The sequence below is a fragment of the Schistocerca piceifrons genome, chromosome X, assembly GCF_021461385.2.
Source record: "Schistocerca piceifrons isolate TAMUIC-IGC-003096 chromosome X, iqSchPice1.1, whole genome shotgun sequence".
Classification (NCBI taxonomy): Eukaryota; Metazoa; Arthropoda; class Insecta; order Orthoptera; family Acrididae; genus Schistocerca; species Schistocerca piceifrons.
In genome coordinates, this window is record NC_060149.1 from 395,433,756 (window position 1) to 395,459,850 (window position 26,095).

Sequence of the window (26,095 nt, forward strand, 5' to 3'; positions counted from 1 at the left end):
CACTCGGCCCTTGTGAGGCCAGTTAAGGAGCTACTTGATTGAGAAGTAGTGGCACCAATCATGAAAGCTGACAAAGGCCGGGATAGCTGTGTGCTGACCACATGCCCCTCTGTATCCGCATCTGGTGACGCCTAAGATCTGAGGATGACACAACAGCCGGTTGGTAGTGTTGGGCCTTCAAGGCCTGTTCGGACTTTTTTCCTCCTCAAGACAGAGTGATTTCCCACATTTTTCAGGGTAGGATTTTTATTTACATATGACTGACCAGCAAATGAAATACTGATGTAATTATCATATGTTATTCGTACATTAACTATCCACGTTAATGTTGCACTAAGAAAAGTCACATTGCAAAACATAGGTTATTATTGATTAAGAGCAAGACACACACATCTACATGGTTACTCTGCAATTCACACGTAAGTGCGTGGCAGAGGGTTCATCGAACCATTTTCATACTAATACTCTACCATTCCACTCTCGAAAGGCGCGTGGGAAAAAGGAACACCTAAATCTTTCCGTTCGAGCTCTGATTTCTCTTATTTTATTATTGCAGATCACTATGTTAAAGACATTGGATATGTGTTCTGAATTTGAAGTGTTTTGATAAAATACAGATTTTCATAGGAAAGGCCACTGCCATCTCTCTTTCCAGTTACACTATTTAAAATTCCTTCAATGTATTAAACCATATTGTCATTCATAGCCACACTCAATTCCAAATCCAATAGCAGAGTTATCAGTGAACAACATTTATTATGAACACTAAGGTACCGCCAGATCAGAACTCGACTCATGGATGGAGAGTGCTGCTACTTACACAGACATAGAATATTCCAGAATATACAAGCATTACAAACATAAGAAATTTCAAGAACCTTCCATAAATCATAAATACTAAAGAAAAAATAATTACTAGATATTTGGTGAGTTGCAGCATGTCAGCCAATGGTACTAAGTGTAACTGCACTCTGCATGCATCACAGCTTGTGACATTGCTCCCTCTCCTGGAGAAACAGCAACTCACTGTTTCAGGAGTTCTCACTGGGACCTACTTCAGCACCTGGGATATACATTTTTCCTCTGTATGACAACACTGGTGGATCTTTGTGTTCTGGTTGTGTTGTTGCATCCTCTTCACTATGATTAATGTCAGAGGTAGCACCTCCAATCAAAGCTTCGAAATAGTTGAGCCGGTCTTCAGTGTCTATAAATGAGAAGTTCCCATCATCATTGTGTGTATCAAGACTTTAATAGAGCTTCATAGGGAGGACATGGAGGATGTCTTTCCATTTTTTCTTCTCGATGAAGGGTCACAATTCTTTACTTCGTATGTGATGTCCAATAAGTGACGAAGGATATGATACACCCCAAAGTAGTGCTTTAATAACTTTTCCAATAGTCCCCATATCCACATAGGCATAAAAATCTGTACCAAGTGTCCCGGGCTGTGTGTTACTGGCTGGTGCTTGGCTTTGGTCTTTCTTCTGGCCAGCCACTTGTCGTGCTTATTCAGTCTTGGTGATGAGGTGTTTCATGTTGTCATCCTGAGTTTGTACAATTTGAATAGGAATGATGTATCCATTTTGGTTTCGGCCTCATGACAGTGGAGCAGAAAGAATTGTGTGAAGCCTGCAGTTTCGTGCTTCACTGTGTTGTATGCAAATGTCACAATGGGCAGTATTTCATTCCAGCCTCTCTGTTCAGCTTCAACATATGTCGAGAGCACATCTGTCAGAGTCTTACAAAAGCATTCTGTTAGACCATTTGCCTGTGAGTGGTAGGCAGTTGTCATCCTGTGAGTGATGTCACAGTGTAAAATTACCTCTGATATTAGTCTCGACGGAAAACTTTCCTACAATCAGATATCATCGCATGGGATGCTCTATGCTTCAGAATTATGTCTTCTAGAAGGAAGTTTGCAATTTCTGAAAGCTATGGAAGTCAGCACAGCTTTGATTAACAGCACAGGTAGTCAACACAGACTATTATACGATTCCCATTTGCTAACTTTGGGAACCTCCCCAAGACATGGATTCCAGTTTGGTGGAATGGCACTGCTGCAGGTGGATGATGATGTTTGGTTTGTGGGGCACTCAACTGCGCAGTCATCAGTGCCCGTACAAATTCCCAATCTGTACATAGTCCAACCTAGCCACTTTCACAAATGATTGTGGAATGATGAGGACAACACAAACACCCACTTCCCAGGCAGCTGCAGGTGGAACTGGTACCAGATGCTATGGAGATAATTGAAGCACATGCTTCCATTGTTGGCTTTCCTTGCAGTGACTCACATAGTGTCTGACATATAGGTAAAGGTCTGGCCAGTGACATATGCATCTGATTCTGTCTAGTGTCTTAACGAATCCCAAGTAACCAGGTGTAGAAACATTGTGGAAATGTTTCAGGATAGCTGACTGTAGATGAGCTGGGATGACAAGCAACGATTTCCGCCCTTTTGGGTCTATGTGTCTCTGTATGAGCCCTAATTTCTTGTAGCTTTGTGGTCCTTACACACAATATATGTTGGCAGCAGTAGAATTGTTTGGCAGTCAGCTTCAGATGCCTGTTCTCTAAATTTTCTCAATAGTGTTCCTCAAAAAGAACGTACCTTTCCCTCCAGGGATTCCCATTTGAATTCTCAAAGCATCTCCGTAACACTTACATGTTGTTCGAACTTACTGGTTGCAAATCTAGCAGCCTGCCTCAGAATTGTTTAAGTGTCTTCCTTTAATCTGACCTGGTACGGATCCCAGACCCTTGAGCAGTATTCCTGAATAGGTCGCACCAGTGTTCTGTATGCGGTCTCCTTTACAGATGAACCACACTTCTCTAAAATTCTCCCAATAAACTGAAGTTGACCATTCGCCTTCCCTACCACAGTCCTCACAGAAATACAGCCAGAACTTATTGATGGCACAAACAATTACAAAGCACTCGTTTTTAGTTGTAGAGTAGTTCTTCTCATACTTCGAGAATACTCTGGAGGCATATAAATTATCACCTCTTCTGCACCTTCCTGAATTTGCACTAGAACTGCACCTATACCATAACTGCTAGTGTCAGTGTGATGTTCTATTTAGACATTCTCATCATACAATACTAGAACTGGAGATTATGTTCGTACCTTCTTAAGGACAAGGCAAGTTCTTTCTTGCACCTCGTCCCAGGACAGTTTGGCATCTCCCAGCAGTAATTCTTGCTAGGGACATGCCCTGTTGCAGAAGTCCTTTATGAATCGCCAGTAGTGTGAGCACATTCTGAGAAAACTTCTCTCATCACAAATGTGCTGAGAAAGTGAAAAATCTATGACTGCTCTTATTTTTTCTGCATCGGGACGGACTCCATTGCCATTCAGTTGGTGCCTCAAGATTTTTATTTCTTGGGTTTTGGAGAGGCACTTTGGCAGATTCAGGCAGAGACCTACAGTCTGAACACACTTTGATATGGTTGTAAGGTGGCTTCAGTGTTCTTGAAATGTCTTCGAAAAAACCATTATGCCATCCAGACAGCAAAGATGTGTCGTTCATTTAAGGTGTCAAATCAGGTTGTCCATTATACATTCGAAGGTGGCCGGAGCATTACAAAGTCGGAATGGCAAAATTTCAACTCAGAGAGGCCATCAGGTGTTACGAATGCAGCCTTTTCCCTCTCATCCTTGTCAACCTCGATTTTTCCAGGTTCCTGTATCATGTCCATAGTTGAGAAATATGTTGCTCCTTTTGAGCAGTCTGGGGTGGACGCATTTTTTTCCTAATTTTGTTTACTTGTCAGTAGTCGATGTAGAAACAGCATGTGGCATCCTCCTCTTACACAAAGACCGCAGGAGAGGACCAAGGACACTCTGCAGATTAAGTGATGTCATTTTGCATCTTCTTCTTCACTTTCTCATGTATAATCAGTCCTTCAGTTGGCGACATCCTGTATGAATGCTGGCTAATTGGTGAATGATCCACAGTGTTGATATGGTGTTTTACAGTGGGCCGCTTGGTCTGTATTTTGTCCAGTTCAGATTTGAAACCGTCTGAAAATTGGCGTAGAATGGCTAAGACTCACCAGCATCATTTCCCCATCAGGCCAGGTGCTATTAGCAGTTTAATAGTAGCTTACTCCCCTGGATTTTCTGTAGTGGTGGCAGAGAACTATTGTTTGTCGTTGGCACTAAGCTGCTTTTCCTGGACTGGTTCGGCTGCCTCTGTGCACATAGATGACAGATGTGGCTGCTTGTGACAATTAGTCATCCAAAGTTCTTGACCACCTACAAAGCTTATGATAATCACTGCCATGTAGATTTGTCTTGTGAACGTGAGCGTTGTTTTGCAATTGACAAAAGCTTCAAAGTTTAATCCAGCATCTCACTTGATGGCAGCAGGATAACAACGTCTTTATTGGTAAACAACCACCCAGTGCAATCTTTGTTGTGTGTGCTTGTTGGAATAGCTTTTCCAATGTGGAGCTGTGATATTCCACAGTCTATGACTGTGTCTCATGTTTGCAAGAAGCCCGATCTGTGAATAACATTGTGCTAAAATGGCAAATTTGTAGGTCCGTATTCTGTCATTGGTAGTTATTCTTTCTTCACATTCCTTTCAAATAAATGTCTTTCCTGTTTGTGACTTTCAGCACAATTGCTTTTGTATCACGCAACATAGTCTTTAGCTGATGACGATAAGCATTCAACATTGCCGATAAGGAAGCCCCCGAGTCAACTAGTGCCCGGACTGGTTGGCCATCCATAAGATTTCCTGATATTGTGGTGACTTTCATCTATGGCGGCCTCACCTCCGTGGTTGGTCACCTCACTTAGCTTTTCTGAAAGTGGCAGCTCGGTGAGTGGCTGGTATCTTTGTATGGTGGCAGGGAATGGCTACTATGTGTTGAGGAGCAACCTTGCCAAGCTATGCTGAGGGTCTTTGTCCCAAAGGTTGACTGTTGTGAAAAGAACCATTGTGACGGTTGATATCTGGGGTGTAGTAGTCATTAAAAATTCATCTTATTTCTCTGCAGTAATGTACAACGTGTCCAGGGCATCCACAGTGGAAACACACTGGTGTGCTGTTCTCTTTCCTCCAAATGTGTGTTCTTGTGTGGGACAGTGTACTTGGCAGAGAAGTTGGTTGTACCTGTGATGTTCAGGTGATATTGGGTTGTTGTATGATAACTGCAGAATAAGTCTGCCCAAGTTTCTTCTCCATGCATTCAACTGGTGATGAAGATATGTGAAACAGGTTGACACACATCTTCATCAACATTCATATTACCTCCAGATGCATGGGGTCAACATTCATTGCTGTTATCCCGTGGGTACTCAGCCTGAGAGCTCTGGTTGCCATAAAATTCGGTCTCTCTTCTCTCGCTAGGTGACGTACAAGAGAGTCAAGGTCATGGCGGTCTTCCACAACTGCAATAGGGACCACATTTGGAAGTCGGTCATACTTCTTTCATCCGACTCCTTTTCCGTTGTTTTTCCTTGATCCCTGGCATCACTAGATGAATTCCTCTGATGTTGTGATATCCTTTATCAAAAGGGCTTGGTACATGTCTTCTGTGACCCCTTTCATCATGTGTGACATTTTGTCAGCTTCTTTTATATTCAGATTCATGATGTGGCATTTGGTCAAAACATTCTGTATGTAAGACTGCATCATTTTCCATTGACGGTGGACACTGTTCTTCCACTAAGAGAAGTTGCTGCTGATTGTCAGCAAATGTTTTTCTCAGTTTGGTATGGAATTTGTTCCCACTATTGAGGTTCTCTTCATTGTTCTCGAACCACTGCTGGGCTGTGTTTGCCAAACACATATTGGAACCCTATCCATTGTATTTGGCAAAGTTGTAGAGTCCTTTCAGGCATTTAGTCAGGTCCTGGTTAGCTTCTCCAGAAAACACTGATGAATGCACGATACGCAGCTGACTTGTTGCTGTTTTTAGAATCCATTGGTATTCTGAATATACAGACATCGGAAAAGATGTACTGCTTGTATTCTGATTCCTGTCCATTTCTGTTGCCTGATTGGAACCACAGTGACATATCGGTATATGTTTTAAAGTACCCAGCACCTCCACCAAATACTGTAACATTGTAACTACTCTCAAGTCCAAATCTGAAACCATGATTGTCATTGAAGTACAACAGTTAGCACTGAAAGAGTGTTTATGATGAACACCAATGTACAGTCAGAACTGAACTCAACTCTTGGATGGAGAGTGCTGCTATTTATACAAACATCAAATATTCCAGAATATGTAAGCATCAGAAATGTGAGAAATTTCAAGAACCTTCCAGAAATAATAAATACTATCATCATCATCATTTAAGACTGATTATGCCTTTCAGCGTTCAGTCTGGAGAATAGTCCCCTTTATAAAATTCCTCCATGATCCCCTATTCCGTGCTAACATTGGTGCCTCTTCTGATGTTAAGCCTATTACTTCAAAATCATTCTTAACCAAATCCAGGTACCTTCTCCTTGGTCTGCCCCAACTCCTCCTACCGTCTACTGCTGAACCCATGAGTCTCTTGGGTAACCTTGCTTCTCCCATGCGTGTAACATGACCCCACCATCTAAGCCTGTTCGCCCTGACTGCTACATCTATAGAGTTCACTCCCAGTTCTTCTTTGATTTCCTCATTGTGGACACCCTCCTGTCATTGTTCCCATCTACTAGTACCTGCAATCATCCTAGCTACTATCATATCCGTTACCTCAACCTTATTGATAAGGTACCCTGAATCCACCCAGCTTTCGCTTCCATACAACAAAATTGGTCGAAAGATTGAACGGTGCACAGATAACTTAGTCTTGGTACTGTCTTCCTTCTTGCAGAAGAGAGTAGATCGTAGCTGAGCACTCACTGCATTAGCTTTGCTACACCTCGCTTCCAGTTCTTTCACTGTGTTGCCATCCTGTGAGAATATGCATCCTAAGTACTTGAAACTGTCCACCTGTTCTAACTTTGTTCCTCCTATTTGGCACTCAATCCGTTTATATTTCTTTCCCACTGACATTACTTTCGTTTTGGAGATGCTAATCTTCATACCATAGTCCTTACATTTCTGATCTAGCTCTGAAATATTACTTTGCAAACTTTCAATCGAATCTGCCATCACAACTAAGTCATCCGCATATGCAAGACTGCTTATTTTGTGTTCACACATCTTAATCTCACCCAGCCAGTCTATTGTTTTCAGCATATGATACATATATAATATGAACAACAGTGGAGACAGGTTGCAGCCTTGTCTTACCGCTGAAACTACTCTGAACCATGAACTCAATTTACCGTCAACTCTAACTGCTGCCTCACTATCCATGTAAAGACCTTTAATTACTTGCAAAAGTTTGCCTCCTATTCCATAATCTCGTAGAACAGACAATAACTTCCTCCTAGGAACCTGGTCATATGCCTTTTCTAGATCTATAAAGCATAGATACAATTCTCTGTCCCATTCATAACACTTCTCCATTATTTGCCGTAAGCTAAAGATCTGGTCCTGACAACCTCTAAGAGGCCTAAACCCACACTGATTTTCATCCAATTGGTCCTCAACTAATACTCGCACTTTCCTTTCAACAATACCTGAGAAGATTTTACCCACAACACTGATTAAAGAGATACCTCTGTAGTTGTTACAATCTTTTCTGTTTCCATGTTTAAAGATTGGTGTGATTACTGCTTTTGTCCAGTCTGATGGAACCTGTCCCGACTCCCAGGCCATTTCAATTATCCTGTGTAGCCATTTAAGACCTGACATTCCACTGTATTTGATGAGTTCCGAGTTAATTTCATCCACCCCAGCTGCTTTATTGCACTGCAATCTATTGACCATATTCACCACTTCCTCAAATGTGATCCTATTTCCATCCTCATTCCTATCCCATTGTACATCGAAATCTGAAATATTACTGATCGTATTTTCACCTACATTGAGCAACTCTTCAAAATATTCCCTCCATCTGCCCAAGGAATCCACAGGATTCACAAGCAGTTTTCCTAACCTGTCCAAAATACTTGTCATTTCCTTCTTACCTCCCTTTCGAAGACTGCTAATTACACTCCAGAATGGTTTTCCAGCAGCTTGACCCAAAGTCTCCAACCTGTTTCCAAAGTCTTCCCAAGATTTCTTCTTGGATGCTGCAGTTATCTGTTTGGCTTTGTTTCTTTCTTCAACATAACTTTCTCTGTCTACCTGAGTTCTAGTATGTAGCCATTTTTGATACGCCTTCTTTTTCCTTTTACAGGCTGCCTTGACTGTGTCGTTCCACCAAGTTGTTTGCTTCATCCTACCTTTACACAATACTGTTCCAAGACATTCTTTAGCCACTTCTAGTACTGTGTCCCTGTACCGTGTCCATTCCTTTTCCAATGACTGTAATTGACTACATTCAACTAACTGGTACCTTTCTGAGATCAGTGTTATGTATTTGTGCTCATTGTTATGTACTTGTGCCTGATTTCCTTATCCAGAAGTTTCTCCACTCTTATCCTCCTACATATGGACCTGACCTCCTGCACTTTCGGTCTCACAATACCAATTTCGTTGCAGATTAAATAATGATCAGTGTCTGCACTTTCGGTCTCACAATACCAATTTCGCTGCAGATTAAATAATGATCAGTGTCATCAAAGAGTCCCCTGGATACAAGTGTGTTCCTCACAGCCTTCCTGAATTCCTGATCTGTTATTATATAGTCAATGACAGATCTGGTTCCCCTGCCTTCCCAAGTATACCGGTGAATGTTCTTATGTTTAAAAAAAAGAGTTTGTGATTACTAAGCCCATACTGGCACAGAAATCCAAGAGTTGTTTCCCGTTCCTGTTGGCCTCCATATCCTCTCCAAATTTACCCATAACCTTTTCATACCCTTCTGTTCGATTTCCAATCCTGGCATTAAAATCACCCATGAGCAGAACACTGTCCTTGTCCTTTACTCTAACAACTACATCACTGAGTGCATCATAAAAACTATCCATCTTATCTTGATCTGTCCCTTCACAATGCGAATATACTGACACAATCCTAATTTTCTTGCTAGACACTGTCAAATCTATCCACATCAGTTGTTCGTTTACATACCTTATTGCAACTACGCTGGGTTCCATTTCTTTCCTGATGTAAAGCCCTACACCCCATTGTGCTATTCCTGCTTTGACTCCTGACAGGTAGACCTTGTATTCTCCCACTTCCTCTTCTTTCTCACACCTTACCCAAATGTCACTAACAGCTGAAACATCCAGCCCCATCTTACTTGCAGCCTCTGCCAGCTCTACCTTCTTCCCAGAGTAGCCCCCATTGATATTAATAGCTCCCCATCTCATTACCATTTGTTTGCCGAGTCGTATCTTAGGAATCCGTGGTTTGTCAGTTAGAGGTGGGACTCCGTCACCTCCAAAGGTCCGAGGCATTTTGCTCTGATTGTTGCCAGCATCATATTTAAAGTACCGGGGAAGCAGGTTGCTAGCCTTACTTGCCCCGAATCCCATTGAGTTTTACCCCTAACGGTTGAGGGACTAACCGGTGGATTTGGTAGTCTTTGCCGTATGAGCACAAAGGTGACCACAACTCAGAATATGTCCGAGATGCTCAGCCTTATTCCAAAGTAACTGGTATCCCGACTGTCGGGACCACTTACTTGGCCACTCATATGTTGCCCGTGGTTCATGAATTAGGACATGACTACAGGAACCCACACCATGAACCACAATAATAAATACTAATAAATACTAATTAACAAATAACTGCTAGTGGTCAATTTGATTTGGCGATCCACAGAACATAAGTCAGCAATGCTAACTACTGTGTCACAATCTCCGTGCTGCACAGCTTGTGGCAGTATCTCCTAAACTCAGTATTTTCTAAGAAGTAGAATAAGTCCATCACATAATTAATTTCATCACAGATGAATTTAGCTTTTGATGCCACAGCACATCCCAGTAAATAAAATCTAAGACAGTTGATCACAGAAACAGCTTTACACTCTTGCTGACAGTTGATAAAACCATTTGCACTAGGAAAGAAAGAATGCTCTATCCAGAGTGCAACACTTTTCCAATGTGTAATGTCCTTCTTGATAGATAGTGTTTCAATTCAAAAACCCAATGCACACTTTTGAAAATGTGTATATTTTGTAGGTATCTCAAAATAATGGCTGACAAAAGTTGCATTCATGTAAAATATGAAATGTAGTAGTATTCTGTATGGTTTTTAATAGAATTCTATTTTCAGAATAGTTATGAAAGTAATCATTTCCCTCATAGTCTTTGCACCAAGCAAGGGGCCACAGATGTAAGAACAGTTTGCTCGCATTTGGCACAAGCAGGGGTCAGTGTCCCATTAGGTTTTCTGCAAGGTCAATTTAAATATTCAATCATCCATTATTTTGCAGAGACTTGTTCTAGTTTTATTATCTGGCCATCTAAATTAAGTTTTATTTCTGTAGAATCATAGCAATCAGCTGATTATTTCATTTCTTGCGAGAGTCTGCTGCCATTTCATCCCCTTATTGCTCTGTTGATTTGGTATACACGTGCCCCAAATATCAAGATGAACTATTCCAATTTCTGATATTATTTTTAAGTAGACTGTTTTGGAACTACCATATGTTACAGAGAAGTAATCTTTTGCCAGGCACATACTTCTATATAGACCTAAGATAATGCTCATAATATATGAATGTTGCTAAAAAATTATTTCTTATGGTGCATTTTAACTGTTATAATACAGTGTAGTTTTGTAAGATAAATTTAAATTTGAATTATAGAACTCAGGATGGGAGGAAGGCAGTTCACTTTGTTCGCAAATTTAAAGCCATAAATTCTTTTTTCTTGAATGTTACCTCAGAAATTGGTAGCCATTAAGATAGAAGAAAAGGATAGAAAAGTCTGTGACTGCTAAAAGTGACTTAGATTTATCATGTGTCTTTGTATGATTGTTAATAGAAAATGTTGAAGCTGGACAAATGATGATTTTCATATAGTGCTCTTTCTTCAATAAAATATTAGACAGCTGAACACCAAATGCAAGTGTCATAGTAATGTCCATTGTAGGCAGATCTAATAGTTTGTGAGTTACATATATACAGTTTGTTTAGTGAAGCTACAAGAGAAGGTTGATGTTATGTGTCAATAGGCCAGTGACTTTGCAGGTGAGAGAGTGATATGGTCACAGGTACAGGTCATAAAGATGTAATCTGAATAACACTGGTACTTCTTGATTTTTGTAAGAAATTACAATTATTTGGTTGGTTGTCACTATAACAAAAGGTTAGCCATTAAAATATCATTAGTAATTGTGCAATGATATCATGAGTTTATAAAACATTACCACTAACTAATTTAAATTATATTCTTTTCTTTGTAGGCATTACATGCAGATTTATTCCCAAGTAAGTCAAGTTTGCAGTTGAAAATCAGAGAAGTACGTCAGAAGATGATGGCTCAGAGCAGCCAAACTCCAGTGACCCCTGGTAGCATGCCCAGTCCACTAGCATCAAGTACTGATTCGACTTCAACGACTCCAGGTATTATTAATGAGGACCACTCTATTCTAGACGTAATTATTGACTTTGTTAGCTACATCAATTTCTTCACACTTTTGAATTTGAGGTCTTCATTTAATATTACATTTCTCATTTTGTGTAAAAGCTGTCTGTAGAAAATATTATCTCCTTACTGTAGCTTTCGTTATGTGGCTGCTGTAAAGGTGTAGTGTATGCCTGGTCAGGATTGACAATATATGGACATCATTAAGGATATGATTGTGTTTTTCAAGGACCATAAGGAATTTATTCAGTGTATAGATTACATGTGGGTGACTAGGGTTGTTTGTAAGGCTATCAGCCTGTATTAATGGGGCAGGGAGATTATCACTTTAGAAATGTAACTTTACCATTTCAGACCTAAATCTTTACAGTAGTTGTGAAGGAAATGCACACTAGCTTTATGATGCAAGAGAAAACTTATGGCATGGGCTGCACATTATGGCAATGCCCGGCAGTCAACATGTGATCTCTCCAACGTTCCCCATTGGCTATACACAGCAAGCACATTACATTACATTAATCGTATTCCATGGATTCCACAGAAAGCGGTCTCGGGGATGTAGAAAAAAGTCTGTGACTTAATTACCTGTATCACTTCGTAGAGTTCTGACAAGTCAAAGGGTTTATTAAGTGTGTGACAAATTATAGTTATTGTAATTTTAATGCCTTTTAGCTGATTTGTGTCTAGAGGATGGCCACACATTTGTTGCATTACCCTGTAAATTATTCTCGTAACTCCTAATAATTATCAGTTGCAGGCAAGGTTACATTCGTGGTGTAAATAATGTTGCCAACACCAGCTAGTTACCATTCAGAAATAAAAATGTTTATTAAACCTTGGTTTAATATTGCGAGAGAAACGATGACTGGCAGAGTCACTAGCTAGATTGTGAAAGTGCAAAGTTCACAAAGCTATGTGGAGAATCAATTAGTCCATACATGATGCTGCTCAAAGTCATAATCCACAAAACTAGCTGTCGGGACTCTTCTGGGTTTCAGAACTCCTGCAGAAAATCTTACAACTCTGAACATGATGCAACTCAAAGTAAGGGTTAACAAAGCTAACTGTCTAGAACTCGTTTTAGGTTTCTACACTGGTCACTTAAAAATTTCAGTCACGATCGTGACTGACACATCGCTTATCAGTCCATCTGTCCATCCTCAGTGATCTCAAAACAAACTGTTCTCAGTCGGTATGGTTGCTACCCTTAAATAGACACAATCTGTACTGAACATCACAAATATACATAGAAATTATTGCTACTACACATGTTACACATGAAATAAAACTAGAAGTTTGCCTACTTTCCCATGGTGGCAGATATTTACTGGGGTCCTTGGTTTTCTCATTATTTACATTTTAATCAGTGAGATGGTTAACTTACCCTTATTTGCAGTTATCTGTCATTAAACATAAATAAGCTTAAAATTTTGCAGATAACTATGGTTGTGTACTGCCTCATACTGCCACTATATTTACTCAATTTGTAATTTATTTACCAGAGAAATACGATTTTTTGTCCTTGGACTCAACAGTCCAACTCATAACTCAGTATAAGTTACAGTAATAAATATCCTGAAATGTTATTTCAGTAGTGCTGTTCAAACACTATTAACAATGGGTTCTTTAAAACTGGTTAATTTGTTTGGAAGTTATTAATTTTTAGAGTTAATATGTATATTAAAATCTTACATCTTGTTACCATCAACTCACTGTATGCTTCAGTAAGTGATACTGAGCACAGTGGAGAGGCAGGATCCCCACAGTGACCGAAAATGTAGAATGTCTGAATCAAAATAGTGTGCCTCTGTTTTGTGCACAATGACTGTCTCATAACATTCACCATTGCATTCAGATGATCGTCTGAGTGACACCTCGCACTAATTAAACAACACATCATAGCTGAAATACATTTCTTTACAATTCTCTCATTTAATTCCTTGTGCTGCATCTGTCCTTCCTACAACTAGTTTCTGCCAAGTCACATATCTTTGTATGTTTTATTGGGTGGATTGCTTCTAGTCATTGATATCAGTGATATCATTAAACAGTAATTGGTCTGTCCACTTATTTATGTGCAATACATTACATTTCTTTATGTTAGAGCCAACTGCAGTTCCCCTCACAAAGTGTCATTTCTCTGCAGACCGAATTGCCATTCACTACAGCTTTGTGGTATTGTAACATCCCTGTATACAGCAACATTGTCCAGGAGTAGTCTCATGAAATTTCTGAGCTTATCCAACGGGCTGTGAACACCAAGTTAACTCCAACACATCCCTGTGTGTGTCAGGAGCTACTTTGACTTCAACTGACATCTCCCTTTTGAAAATGATGTACTGAGTTATACTTGCTAGGAAATCTTCTGTCCAGTTTCAAAGTTGGTTCACTGTTCAGAATAGGCAACAGTGTATGAATGTGTGAAACTAGTTCAGAAGTTCAAGGAAGTTGTTATGCTGAATATCACTGTTTAGTACCATGTGAATCCCACAGACAAACCTGCAGAGTTCTATGTCGTAGCAGCTTTCAGAATCCATGTTCTTTTCGATGGAGGTGATTTTTCTCCTAGCAAATGATCATAATACAGGGTGATTCAAAAAGAATACCACAACTTTAAAAATGTGTATTTAATGAAAGAAACATAATATAACCTTCTGTTATACATCATTACAAAGAGTATTTAAAAAGGTTTTTTTTTTTTTTCACTCAAAAACAAGTTCAGAGATGTTCAATATGGCCCCCTCCAGACACACGAGCAATATCAACCCGATACTCCAACTCGTTCCACACTCTCTGTAGCATATCAGGCGTAACAGTTTGGATAGCTGCTGTTATTTCTCGTTTCAAATCATCAATGGTGGCTGGGAGAGGTGGCCGAAACACCATATCCTTAACATACCCCCATAAGAAAAAATCGCAGGGGGTAAGATCAGGGCTTCTTGGAGGCCAGTGATGACGTGCTCTGTCACGGGCTGCCTGGCGGCCGATCCATCGCCTTGGGTAGTTGACGTTCAGGTAGTTACGGACAGATAAATGCCAATGTGGTGGCGCTCCATCCTGCTGAAATATGAATTGTTGTGCTTCTTGTTCGAGCTGAGGGAACAGCCAATTCTCTAACATCTCCAGATACTGTAGTCCAGTTACAGTAGTTCTGCCTTTTGTCGTTGCAGAGTTTTAAATTCCTAAAGTTGTGGTATTCTTTTTGAATCACCCTGTATATTTTGTTATATCTTTCAGTTTCTAAATTTGCTTGTGTGTGCAGTTGGGCCACCTTCGAGTTGCTGTTTATCAAATGTTGCTGAAACCACATGTTCCTGAAAGAACTCAAAAATCATCACATTGTCACTTAGTTTCATAGCTAACTAGTGTATCCAAATGTCAGACCTCACTTGCACATGGTGCACCCTGCCCTTGACTGATGAGAGTCTGGTGACTGAATGACTCCAGGATAAAGAGTCCAGCACTACAATGCCAGTGGCTCTGCAGGGAGGTGGGTGAGCTAGTAGTGGTTATGGCCCACTCTCCTCCTCTGGGCAGGAAACTTCTCCTAAAGATGGATGAGCCACCTATGGTCAGTGGCATAGAAATCCCCCAACGGCAGACCAAGCATTAAGATAGTAAATCCAATGTTGACTGAAATGTTGTTGAAGTCAGCAGTGACCAGGAATCCTTCAATCATATTACAACACTTGCTACTGAACATAGTTCCTAGGTCATCAAGATAGGCGCATTTATTGAAGTGAAGTGCAGCAACGTTCCCACCCTGAAAGAACTCGGGCATAGCAGTCTTCCAACAATATACTGACTTGCTTATAGAAGTCCTGCAACAATCAAGAAGTTCGACAGGGACAGGATTGTGATGTCCAGAAACCTCTAGTTTTAGCTTGGCATGTAGGCAGTGTGTGTGCGATCAGTCTTACTTGGGTTGTAGCTGTAGAGAATTCAACTGTTGCATCTACAACTAAGCAGTTCTATTACCTCATGTGGAGAAGGGGCTATAAAAGGTACCCTAAATGTAGTCACCCACTTTTTATTGGATAGCCACATCCAGTGGCATCACCAAATGGAGTCAAACTAATAAAAAAAATTACATTTTTGCAACATGGAATGGAAGAACACTGACTGATGACCCTGCAAATGAGAGGCCAAAAAGGAGAACAGCTAAAGTGGGCAAAGAGTGATGAAGACGTAACACTGACATAGCAGCACTCCAGGAAACTTGTCATGCTGATGAAGGTCAGTTCCGTGAAAACTAGGTGTGTGATCAACTTTCTTCTGGAAAGAGAAAGCTACTAGAGAGCATTGAATACACAGAGTGGCTTTTGCTATAAAGAATAAGCTTCTCAGGGACATGTAGGAGTTTCTAGCTGAGGGTAATGAACGTCTCATGGCATTAAAATTTGGACTGCATGGGAACCAGCATACCACCATGATCAGCATCTATGCCCCCACTCTACATTCTGAGTATGACATCAAAGAAACACTCTAATTCATTCTAGATGACATCCTATTAAACATTCACTGCCAAGACAAAATAATCTTACTTTGTGATTTTAATGCTAGTGTGGGTAAGGATCACAAACTGTGGAATTGTGTCACTGGGAAGGAGTTGGCAGCAAAAACTCCAGTGGTATTAGACTCCTCCCAAAATGTGCTGAACATGGATTAACGATTACCATCATCATCTTTCATGGAAATAATCACTACAGAACATCACAATAGCATCCTAGATCAAAACAATGGCATCTCATTGACCGTGTAATTGTCAGCAAGAAAAATCTGCACAATATTTTCATCGCTAAAGCATGGCAGCACTGTTGGACAGATTGCTGACTTATTAGATCTGTCATACATATTTCAATATCCACCCAGAGGAGGAAACAAACGAAGACTTTTTGTGCATCTTCATATTTTCACAGCACAAACACTGATCCATAAAATTTCGGGCGTGCAGCTGCATAAATTTGACTTCTTGTTCTAAGTCACTACAAATGAAACTGACTGTGGCTATAAGGAAAGCAGAAGAAGGCACAGAAAGTTTTAAATCCATGGCTTTTCTGCCATATGTGGGAAGCCTATCATCAAAAATAGGATGGATCCTCTGTAAGCACAAAGTGAAATTGATTTTTCGCCTTCCACCAAAGACAACAGCACGTCTGGGTTCCGTTAAAGGTGATTTGGTGCTTCGGAAGCCTGGGGTTTACAAGATTCTCTGTGAATGCGACCATTCATACATCGGGCAGATGACAGGTACTGTCCAGGAGAGATGCATAGAGCACCGCAGGTACACCCGTCTCTTACAACCTAATAAATCTGCAATGGCAGTGCAGTGTAAAGACACTGGGCACTCTATGGTGTACGATAACATGGAAATTTTAGCCTTGACTTCATTTTTCTGGGACTCAATAGTGAAGGAAGCAATTGAAATTTGGTTGGCGACGAATTTAATTAATAGAGAGAGAGGCTTCATCTTGGACAAATCATGGAATCCAACAATGTAATAAAATCACAGACGTCACAATGGAGCAGCTCGCAGTGATGCATCGATATCACTGTGTGGATCGACTGTGCAGCCATAGATGGAATTCTGTGCATATGTCATATCTCTTTGCCGCCGATCAACGTTTCTGGCGCCTGGTGTATCTGTGGCCGCATGTGCAGTGGTGCGGTCCACAGGTTTAAAAGGACGGAGCGAGTGCTGGAGTGTCAGTCACCTTAGCTCACTCTGAAGATGGCTGGACAGTATTCAGCCTAAATATTAGAAGAAAAAGTTGAATTTATGCAGCTGCATACCTGAAATGTTATGGATCAAAAGAAGTTTGACTAGTCACAATATGCCTCACAGTATGGGAAACAGCAGCTTCATCAGATACTGTCTAGGGAATGCCATCATGATGTAACACGACTTGGCGACCACTATTCTGGATACCTGCAATGAAACATTAACAATATAGTACTGCTTTGATTTTATCAAAGAAGATCAGGAGTAGGAGGAAGAAACATTTTGAAGCCCTTCTGACTCAGGAATCGCACTCATGAAAGAACATATTGGCTCCCCACCAACATTAGATGAAGTGTGCTAATATTATATGAAGCTATGATGAAGAAATTGAAGCATTAATCTCAGAGAAAAGCAAAGTTTTGCAAGCATGGCGAAAGGACATGAACTCCATTGCTAAGAAAGAAGCCGTTTATCTTGCTGAAGCAAAAGTACAAATAACTATCCATGCAGAGAAGATTGTGCGGTGGATAACAAGTGCTAAAGAATTACAGTATTTTGCAGACGGAGATATGTGACAGCTTTTCCAAGTCACAAAAGCAGTTTATGCACCAACCACCTTGAAATCCACTTTGATCCAGTGACAAGCATACTCTTCTAAATCGTCAGTGCTCTATTAGGAGTAGGAGGAAGAAACATTTTGAAGACCTTCCGATTCAGGAATGGCACTCATGAAAGAACATATTGGCTCCCCACCAACATTAGATGAGGTGTGCTAATATTATATGAAGCTAAGTGTGCTATCAATCAAGCAAAACAACACAAGGCCACTCATCCTGATAATTTACCAGTGGATGCTCTCAAAGACGATGGTGATGAACTCATGGTAAAGTTGCAGGTATCTTCTGTGATCTTACAAAAGCATTTAACTCGGTGAACCACGCCTTGCTTATCTACAAATTAGACAAATAGGGGATTAAGGGCATCTCATCATACTTGCACAACAGAAAACACTGGGTGACTAAAATGTGAAATGCAGTGAGCTATTATTCTAAATGGAATACCGTATCACAAAGTCTGCTCAAGGCTCCGTACCTGGGACTAAATGTGGACAATAACTTAACCTGGAATACACATACTGCGTGCCTACCAAATAAACTAAGCAATTTTGCATTTGCAGTGCAGATAATAGCAAATTCTACTGACTTGAGTACACAAAAATAGCATATCATAGTTATTTTGAATTTGTCATAAGGTATGGTATAATTTGTTGGAGAAGTTCAAATAGTGTATCTCGAATACTGAAGCTGCAGAAGAAGATTACCAGATATATGTGTGCTGCACAGCAGACAGAATCTTGTCGCCCAATATTTTGGAAACAGCAAATTGTAACTGTTCTCTCCATTTACATGTATAAAATTATAATCTTCCTACACAGCATACAGCAATTATATGAGGACAATCATATTAACCACACACATAACATGAGAAATAAAAATAATTTTATGCTACCCATTCTCACCGTCTCCACCCTCTTGTTGCCCAAAGTTGATTTATTAATTTTTGGAGGAAGTCAATAATTTGGGTGACTGGTCACATTTTCACAGCACTTGCCATGCTGAAATAGTGGCACACTGCTGCGAGTGACAGGGACAGTCGAATTTAAATAACCAGTTCGGTAAATAATAAAAATACTCATATCTTTCGTTGCTCTTCTTGTTGTGTGTAGATGGTTCGTTATGCATTTGCTTTCTGTGGTTTATCTCTCTCTAGTCATCTATAGGAAGATTGGGTTGCTGTTTCAGTTGCACTTCAAACTTGTACATTCAACAGCCCAAAAGAACAAAGATTTACCTCTAACAACATGTAGCAAAAAAAATTATCATATATTGATCTATTTATGCAAACCAATTTTTGGATCATACATTTCATAAATAAAATACAATTAACTGTCTACCTCTTTTTTGAGAAGCCCATAATCATCACTGTAATTCCATTAAATATTTGTAAATGTTGACATTCAAACTTTTTTGTATAGCTGCGTAGTAGTGGGTTTTTGGTTTCTATGTCTTCGGTGCGGTATCATTCACTTCGTATGATCCAAGATTAGTTAGTACATGTATCTCACTGTAACCAGTTCTACTACACCATGCACCAGTTGAAATTATATGCATGGACTCCACAGTATGGGGATGACAGTATATAACAAGTTAATCGGCAAAAACATATTTGATATGAAGCCAGAATGTCTAAAAACAAGGTTACAGCAGATTCTGTGGGAGAAATGCTACTATTCAGTACAAGAATTCATAGAGGATGAAATGATAACTTGAGCAAGGGGTAATTAAGTGTTAGTCTTTTTATTGTATGTATATGTAACAAAATTGTATTATTATTATTATTATTATTATTATTATTATTATTATGCTGTTTGTTAACATCAGCTTTTCTATGTTTATAGTGAAATTTTACCACAATTTCGTGTTTTCTTCTGTACCTGAAACGAATGATTTGGATTATGTATGGTATGAGACTAATAAATCACAATTCACAATAAGACACGTACATAAACTGATGCCTCTTGCTTTCAAAAATACTGTGGTGGTCCCATATTTAAGAAAGGAGATGACACAGACTACAACTACTGCCACGGAATATTGTTCCTGTTTAGTTTGACAAAGCTAGTTACTCATGTTCTCACATATTGTGCTATGCTCTTGGAGGAGGAACGACCAGAGTATGACTTCAGGCCTTCTAGTGGAACCACAAATACCATGTTCACATCTCGTCAGTTTCAGGAAAAATGCAAGGAACAAAATATACCTCTTTACAGTGCCTTTCTTTTCACCTCAATAAGGCTTTATGCTCCAAAAATCATGAAGCATTGTGAAAGATTTTAGCTCTGTGGAGTTTTCAACAGAAATTTATTGCCATCTGGAAACTACACATACATGGCAGCAGCCGTCATTGGTAAAGACTGTGTTGGTGAGCTATTCCATATCAGTACCAGTTTAATTAAGGATGTGTGACTTTCCCCATGTAATTTTCTGTGTATGTTGCCTCTGTGATGCAGTCAATCGAAGATGATCTTCCTCTAAGAATATAGTTAACTTAATGAATGGATGGGAAATTGTTTAATCTGAACTGTTTAAAAACAAGGACACTTTTAACATTTAATACAGCATTAGTTGAGTTACAGTAAGCTAATGAAAATGAAGATGTATCTCAGTCCGAAGAAGAACTAGTGTTAATCCTGAATACCTTCTCCACAGCATAAAGAAAGACTGGTCTTTAATTGAATACCAACAAAACATAATCCTTCACGAACCAGTTCCTCAGGAAGCACAAAGAAATAGCAGATTCACCATTGGCAGCATGTTTCTTCAAGTAGTCAACACCTTTCATTACCTTTGCAGCATCCTCTCATCCAGTTCAACTGTAGATTTAAAAAATTAATACAGAGTTTAATCATGCTGGAGCAATCTTTGCCAGACTAAGATCTCAAGTATTTGGCAACCATGATGTCAATGCTGCAAGAAAGATCCTTGTACACCATTCACTTGTAATTTTGACTCTAATTTATTGATCAGAATCTTGGGCATGTTACAGGAAGCACCTCAGAAAGCTAGAACAGTATCACCAGTAATGCCTGAGGAGGATTCTGCTTATTACATGGCAAGATAGATGCACAAATGTCAGTATCCTTGGAGATGACATGCAACCTGTATAGAAGCAGTGGTTTTAAGACACCAGCTACACTGGATAGGGCATGTATCCCGCATTCCCAATAATGACATTCCCAAACAAGTGTTTTATTCTGAATTAACAGTGGGCAAACATTGTGTGGGGGGGGTCAGAGGAAATGAATTAAGGAGGTTAATCGAAGCTAACATGAAGATGTCGCTTTAATGTTAACAACTGGGAGACCTCAGCCCTCGACATTTAATTCTGTGTATCACTAGTCCATTGTGAGGCACTTCTTTTTGAAGAAAACAGCCGACAAAAGTGACTGATAAGAGGCAGTGTAAAAAAGAAAAGAAAAACTGAGTCTAAATAGAAGGATAGAAACTGCTTCAACTGAGACAACCTGTTCCCACTGCAGCAGCTTGTGTACCTCTTGCATTGGACCATGCAGTCACCTCCGTACTCACAGATGATCGAAGGACGAACTTACTCTACTATGCGTGTTTTTTATGACGACGATGACAGTGGTGGTGATGACGATGATGTATGAGATGTGTTGGATGCAGCTTTCACAACGCTTTAGCAGGTTGACCTTCATAATACATGCTCCAAAGTTGAATGGCAAAAGACTCTTATTACCCCCATGACTCTGATTACACTTTTCTCCTTTACACAGCATAGCATTCACATTTATCTCAAAGGTGTTATATGAAGGAACTGCTTCTGTGATTGTGTGTATTACTTACACTTGTCTGAACGTGCACCCATATTAAGGTTTTTCAGCTACCAAATAACCACTCCTTTTTTTTCTTCTCGTTGGTTTTGCTGTAGAAGATCTTATAAAAATTCATGGGTTCAGTGCACAAATTAACCACAAATAGTATAGTTCGAAAATAATAAAGTATTTGTGCTTGTATAGTATTTTACCAACTGAGACACCCTTATTTTTATTTACTGTAAAAAATTACTATATATTCCACATCCTGTAACAATAAAAGAATTTTTCCATAGCACCATAAGTAAATTAAGGCATTAGTAATGTGATTTTATTTTTTAAACAATACAGAAATGTATTTAACTTACAGGTTCATCAAGTGTACCACATACATCAAGTCTGGTGAGCAGTTCCAGCAGTTCAGTGCCTATTACTGCCTCTTCTAGCAGCTAGCTGTATATATCCTCTTCTGCTGCTGTGGCCAGATTCATTCCATGTTCATGTCGTAAAAACACCATGTGATCCATCAAACCTGTATATCATTGGCAGCAGGTACACGTTATAGGTCACTGAATTTGATTGTATATTTTAATTTTAGCAGAACATGTTCGCAACAAATTTTTTAATTAGAAAAATCTCAGATAGTGCCTGAAAACCTAACAGACTTTTCTTCCACTGCTAATTAGTTTACCTGAGGAAGCATGTTGTAACATTTTAGAACATAGTGTTTGTATTATTAATTGATCAAACACTGATGTATTCTATTTTTTTAAATTCTGTGTAAGTATTACGCAAAGGTTTTGAATCATGATGTGTAATTTGTGGATTTTATTTGTGTATATCAGGCACTTAGCTTAGCTTGAACTGGTATTTTATTTTATCTTTTATTTATGACAATGAAAAGAGTACTATTTATCATACATTGGCTGAAAAAGTGTGGTCTTTTGCACCAGTAATATATTATTGTAATATATCACATGACATACATGGATACATCTTCTCTATTTCTTGTGACCTTAAGAAATATTTTAACTATGTAATTCAGTTTAGAGTCTGTTTCATATATCCTCATCTGTTTATTTGTGGCACAGTAGGTCTGGCATAACAACAAAATTTTGGACTTTAATTCAGATTAGTACACTTTTTACTTTCCCATATTTAGGAAACCTGTATTATTTTTATTAAAATCTTATGACTAACATTAGTCATAAAAATATTCCTATAGTTTAATATTTTTGAAGCTGTGTAAGAATAAAATGTCATACCTCTCTGCTTCTTCTTCTTCTTCTTCATGCATAAGAAACTTAACATTCATGACTTACTTGTGTACCTTAATATAGCACACTAAAAGATACATTTCATTGTATGAAATTAACTTAAACATTATCAGCCGGCTTCTGTACTTGCACCAGTCAATTTGTGAGTATTGAACCCCACTCCTGCGAAGTGACAGTAACATGATCAACACGTACTTTACTACATCTACCTCTCCCAGCCTTTCACATACGTACTTTGTTTGAACAGTATTTTAGAGTTTTCAGAAGACTGTGTAGTTCTAGTTGTCATAGTTCAGTATTGTCAAATTTTCAGTAAGAAAAGTCATCTATGGACACAAAGAACTCGTGTTCTTGCGGTACCTTGCAGCTTCCTCCTTTCTTCTGACATGAATATAGAAACAGTTATCAAACAATCCATATTGTCAAAATGAAATGTCATTGTGTGTGCTTTTATTCATTTTTATATTGACAGTACAGTACATGTGTGGATGATGCTCAGAATTCCAGATTTTAGTTATAGTATTCTGCACAACAGATTAATACATAAAGTCTATATTGTAGTGTGTATATAAAATGTATCCATCTGTGTCTGTGATGATCATTGTTTTACAGGCTGCAGCTTATACTGGAATTTCAGAGATACATTTTTAATGTATTGTGCTTAAGATTACAAAACAAAGAATATTATTATAATTTTCACTGTGAACAATGCATTTGTGATATCATCATCTTCATTAATATAAGTTGTCATTATTTTATCTCACATTTAGAAAACAAAGTTATATTTTGCAGGTGAATTTCTTATGTTTTATTTTAGTTATCCACCATTTTTCGATCTATCTCTTCTGGGCATGTTCAGTCAAGAGCCTCATTTAAATTCGTAGTATATTTTATTTTTATGCTAAATCTGTCATTGTTAGCTAGTCTTCTGTGATCACTGTCCTCAATGTGTGATATTCAAATAAAAAAATATATGCAGGAGATGCCTGTAGGAGGTGATGGAATTTAAGACAGCAATTAATTAAAATGTATTATAAGTTCAATGTGATCTATAGCATCTTATTAATTGAAGTACTCCACACTTTAATACACAGGTGATAATTGTGGAGAACTATTTATAAAGTGTGAAAATGTGTTATTAGTAAGTGACTGCTGTCGAGTGTTTTTACTGTGTGCCATTGGCCTGCTGTAAGAGCTTAGCTTCTGGCACACAGAAGCCCTTTCTAATTTATTTTTTGTACTAGTATTATGATGTCATGTCTGGGCAAATGTCACATTATATTGCACAATATTAATGTTATGATCTCAGTTACCTGTTAATTTTTTTTAATCCCTTTTTTTTGTTGATGTATTAGTTATGTAGATTTGTTACTGTGTGACATCAATAATGTGTTTCTGTTGGTAGTTTCATGTACTTCATCTGCAGCTGTATTTATTTAACAATATGTTGTTGGCATATACTGTCAGTATCAATGTAAATTCTATGAAACAACACTTTTTATGGTGTTTATTCATCATAATTCAACAAATTTTTGGTACCAGTATATCTTTTGTCTGCAGATTTTATCAGTTATGGTAAATGCAACAGATACCAGTGTTTCCATTGCTAATCTGAAATATTGCAGTGGTTTATATATTTAATTGTGTAATACACAATATTACCCAAAGCAATACCAGAAAGACTAGACACAATGATTATAAAATCATGTCTGTGCTTCTCTACTGCCAAAATAATTTGTGAATAAATCTTATGTGTTTTGTCCTTTCACATGTGATTATTGTGGATTTTGAATATACCAGTCTTAATATTGAATGTTTTTAGAGTAAATCTGTCATAATGTTAATTGTCATTTATTCATTTTAATCTGGGTGTTGGGCGTAGCTAAAGTAAAATTTTGTACAAAGAAATTGTGATTATTAGTGCTATCTCTAGATGTTACCAATTTCTCTTACCTTTTACTGGAGTGTTTTGTTCCCGTCCTCAGAAATGAAGCGAGATATTAAATTTTGAAATTTGTCATGCAAGGGCTATTTGAACATTTGTTTTGTATTTTCACAGAATGCTGTCATGTTTTCTATATTGTTTTTAAATGTACACCAAGACAGAGTAAATTTTGGTGTAGTTAGAGCAACTTTGAATTTCTGTAGGTGCTACTGTTACATTGTATTTTATGGTAATGAATCATTCTTACAGGTAACCACATCCCTGTAATAGAGTAGTGAAGGATCTTTTATATTCAATATATTTACATTGTTACAAATACTTATATAAATATTCTATAAATATATATATATACACACACACACGTGCAGTGAAATGTCTATATCTATATATATTGTCATAAACTTTATTGTTTTTGAAAGCGAATTGTTTGAGTGCATATTTGTTGTTGTAGGCTGCATACATGCAAAAGCTGTCTACATTGTATTAGTTGTATTAAAAATGTTATAGATCAGAAACAGTGTGTATAAAATTGAAATATTGTTAGTTGATAGTCATTTTTCTTGTTTTCTAATATAATTTGCTGGGAAACAAGTAGGTTACTGTCATGCAGTAATATAGTCATCAGCAATGAGATTCTACCATTTTGTATTTTTATTTGGTTGCTTTTACCTTATACAGTGTAATTAAAATCCAATTCTCTGTATTTGGTGATGGCCAACTTAAGGATAGGCACTATGTTCTCATGTTTATTTTTACACTTACAACCTAAGGATGGGCTAGATATTTGCATTTGCACCGGAACATACTTGCTTGAATTCTGAAGACTGATAAAATACAAAAAATAACATTAACTTGAGAAAATCAATAAATTATTACTGTGATACGTATTTAGAGCATTTATCTTACAAATGTGTTGTTACCTTGAAAAATTGTTTGTCTCTTTATTATCTTAATTTTGTGTCTTTGCTTTTTGTGTCTAACTTTCTTCTGTTGGACACATTGACACCAAAATAATGTGGGTTAACATGAGTGATTATGAGGATCTGAAGCAAACTCATGAACAGTATATCGAATGGAAAAAGCAGTTGAAAATGATATGAAGAAAGACAGTTATTGTAATTCAGCTCTCAAACTTGCATTATACATAAAAATATAACCATATCTTTATCATTTTATCTTTATTGCCTTATCAGCATTGCAGCTCACTTA

The 26,095-nt window shown here is 38.3% G+C and overlaps 1 protein-coding gene across 1 annotated transcript in view; it reads left to right on the forward strand.

Moving 5' to 3' along the window:
- LOC124722095 overlaps nucleotides 1–25,773 on the forward strand; it is a 323,716-nt gene extending 297,943 nt beyond the window's left edge. The window contains exons 23-24 of the mRNA XM_047247293.1: nucleotides 11,365–11,524; nucleotides 22,035–25,773. Of these exons, the coding sequence (XP_047103249.1) occupies nucleotides 11,365–11,524; nucleotides 22,035–22,117 (243 nt within the window). The 3' untranslated portion in view covers nucleotides 22,118–25,773. The remainder of the gene's footprint in view (nucleotides 1–11,364; nucleotides 11,525–22,034) is intronic.
- Nucleotides 25,774–26,095: the final 322 nt, after the last annotated feature.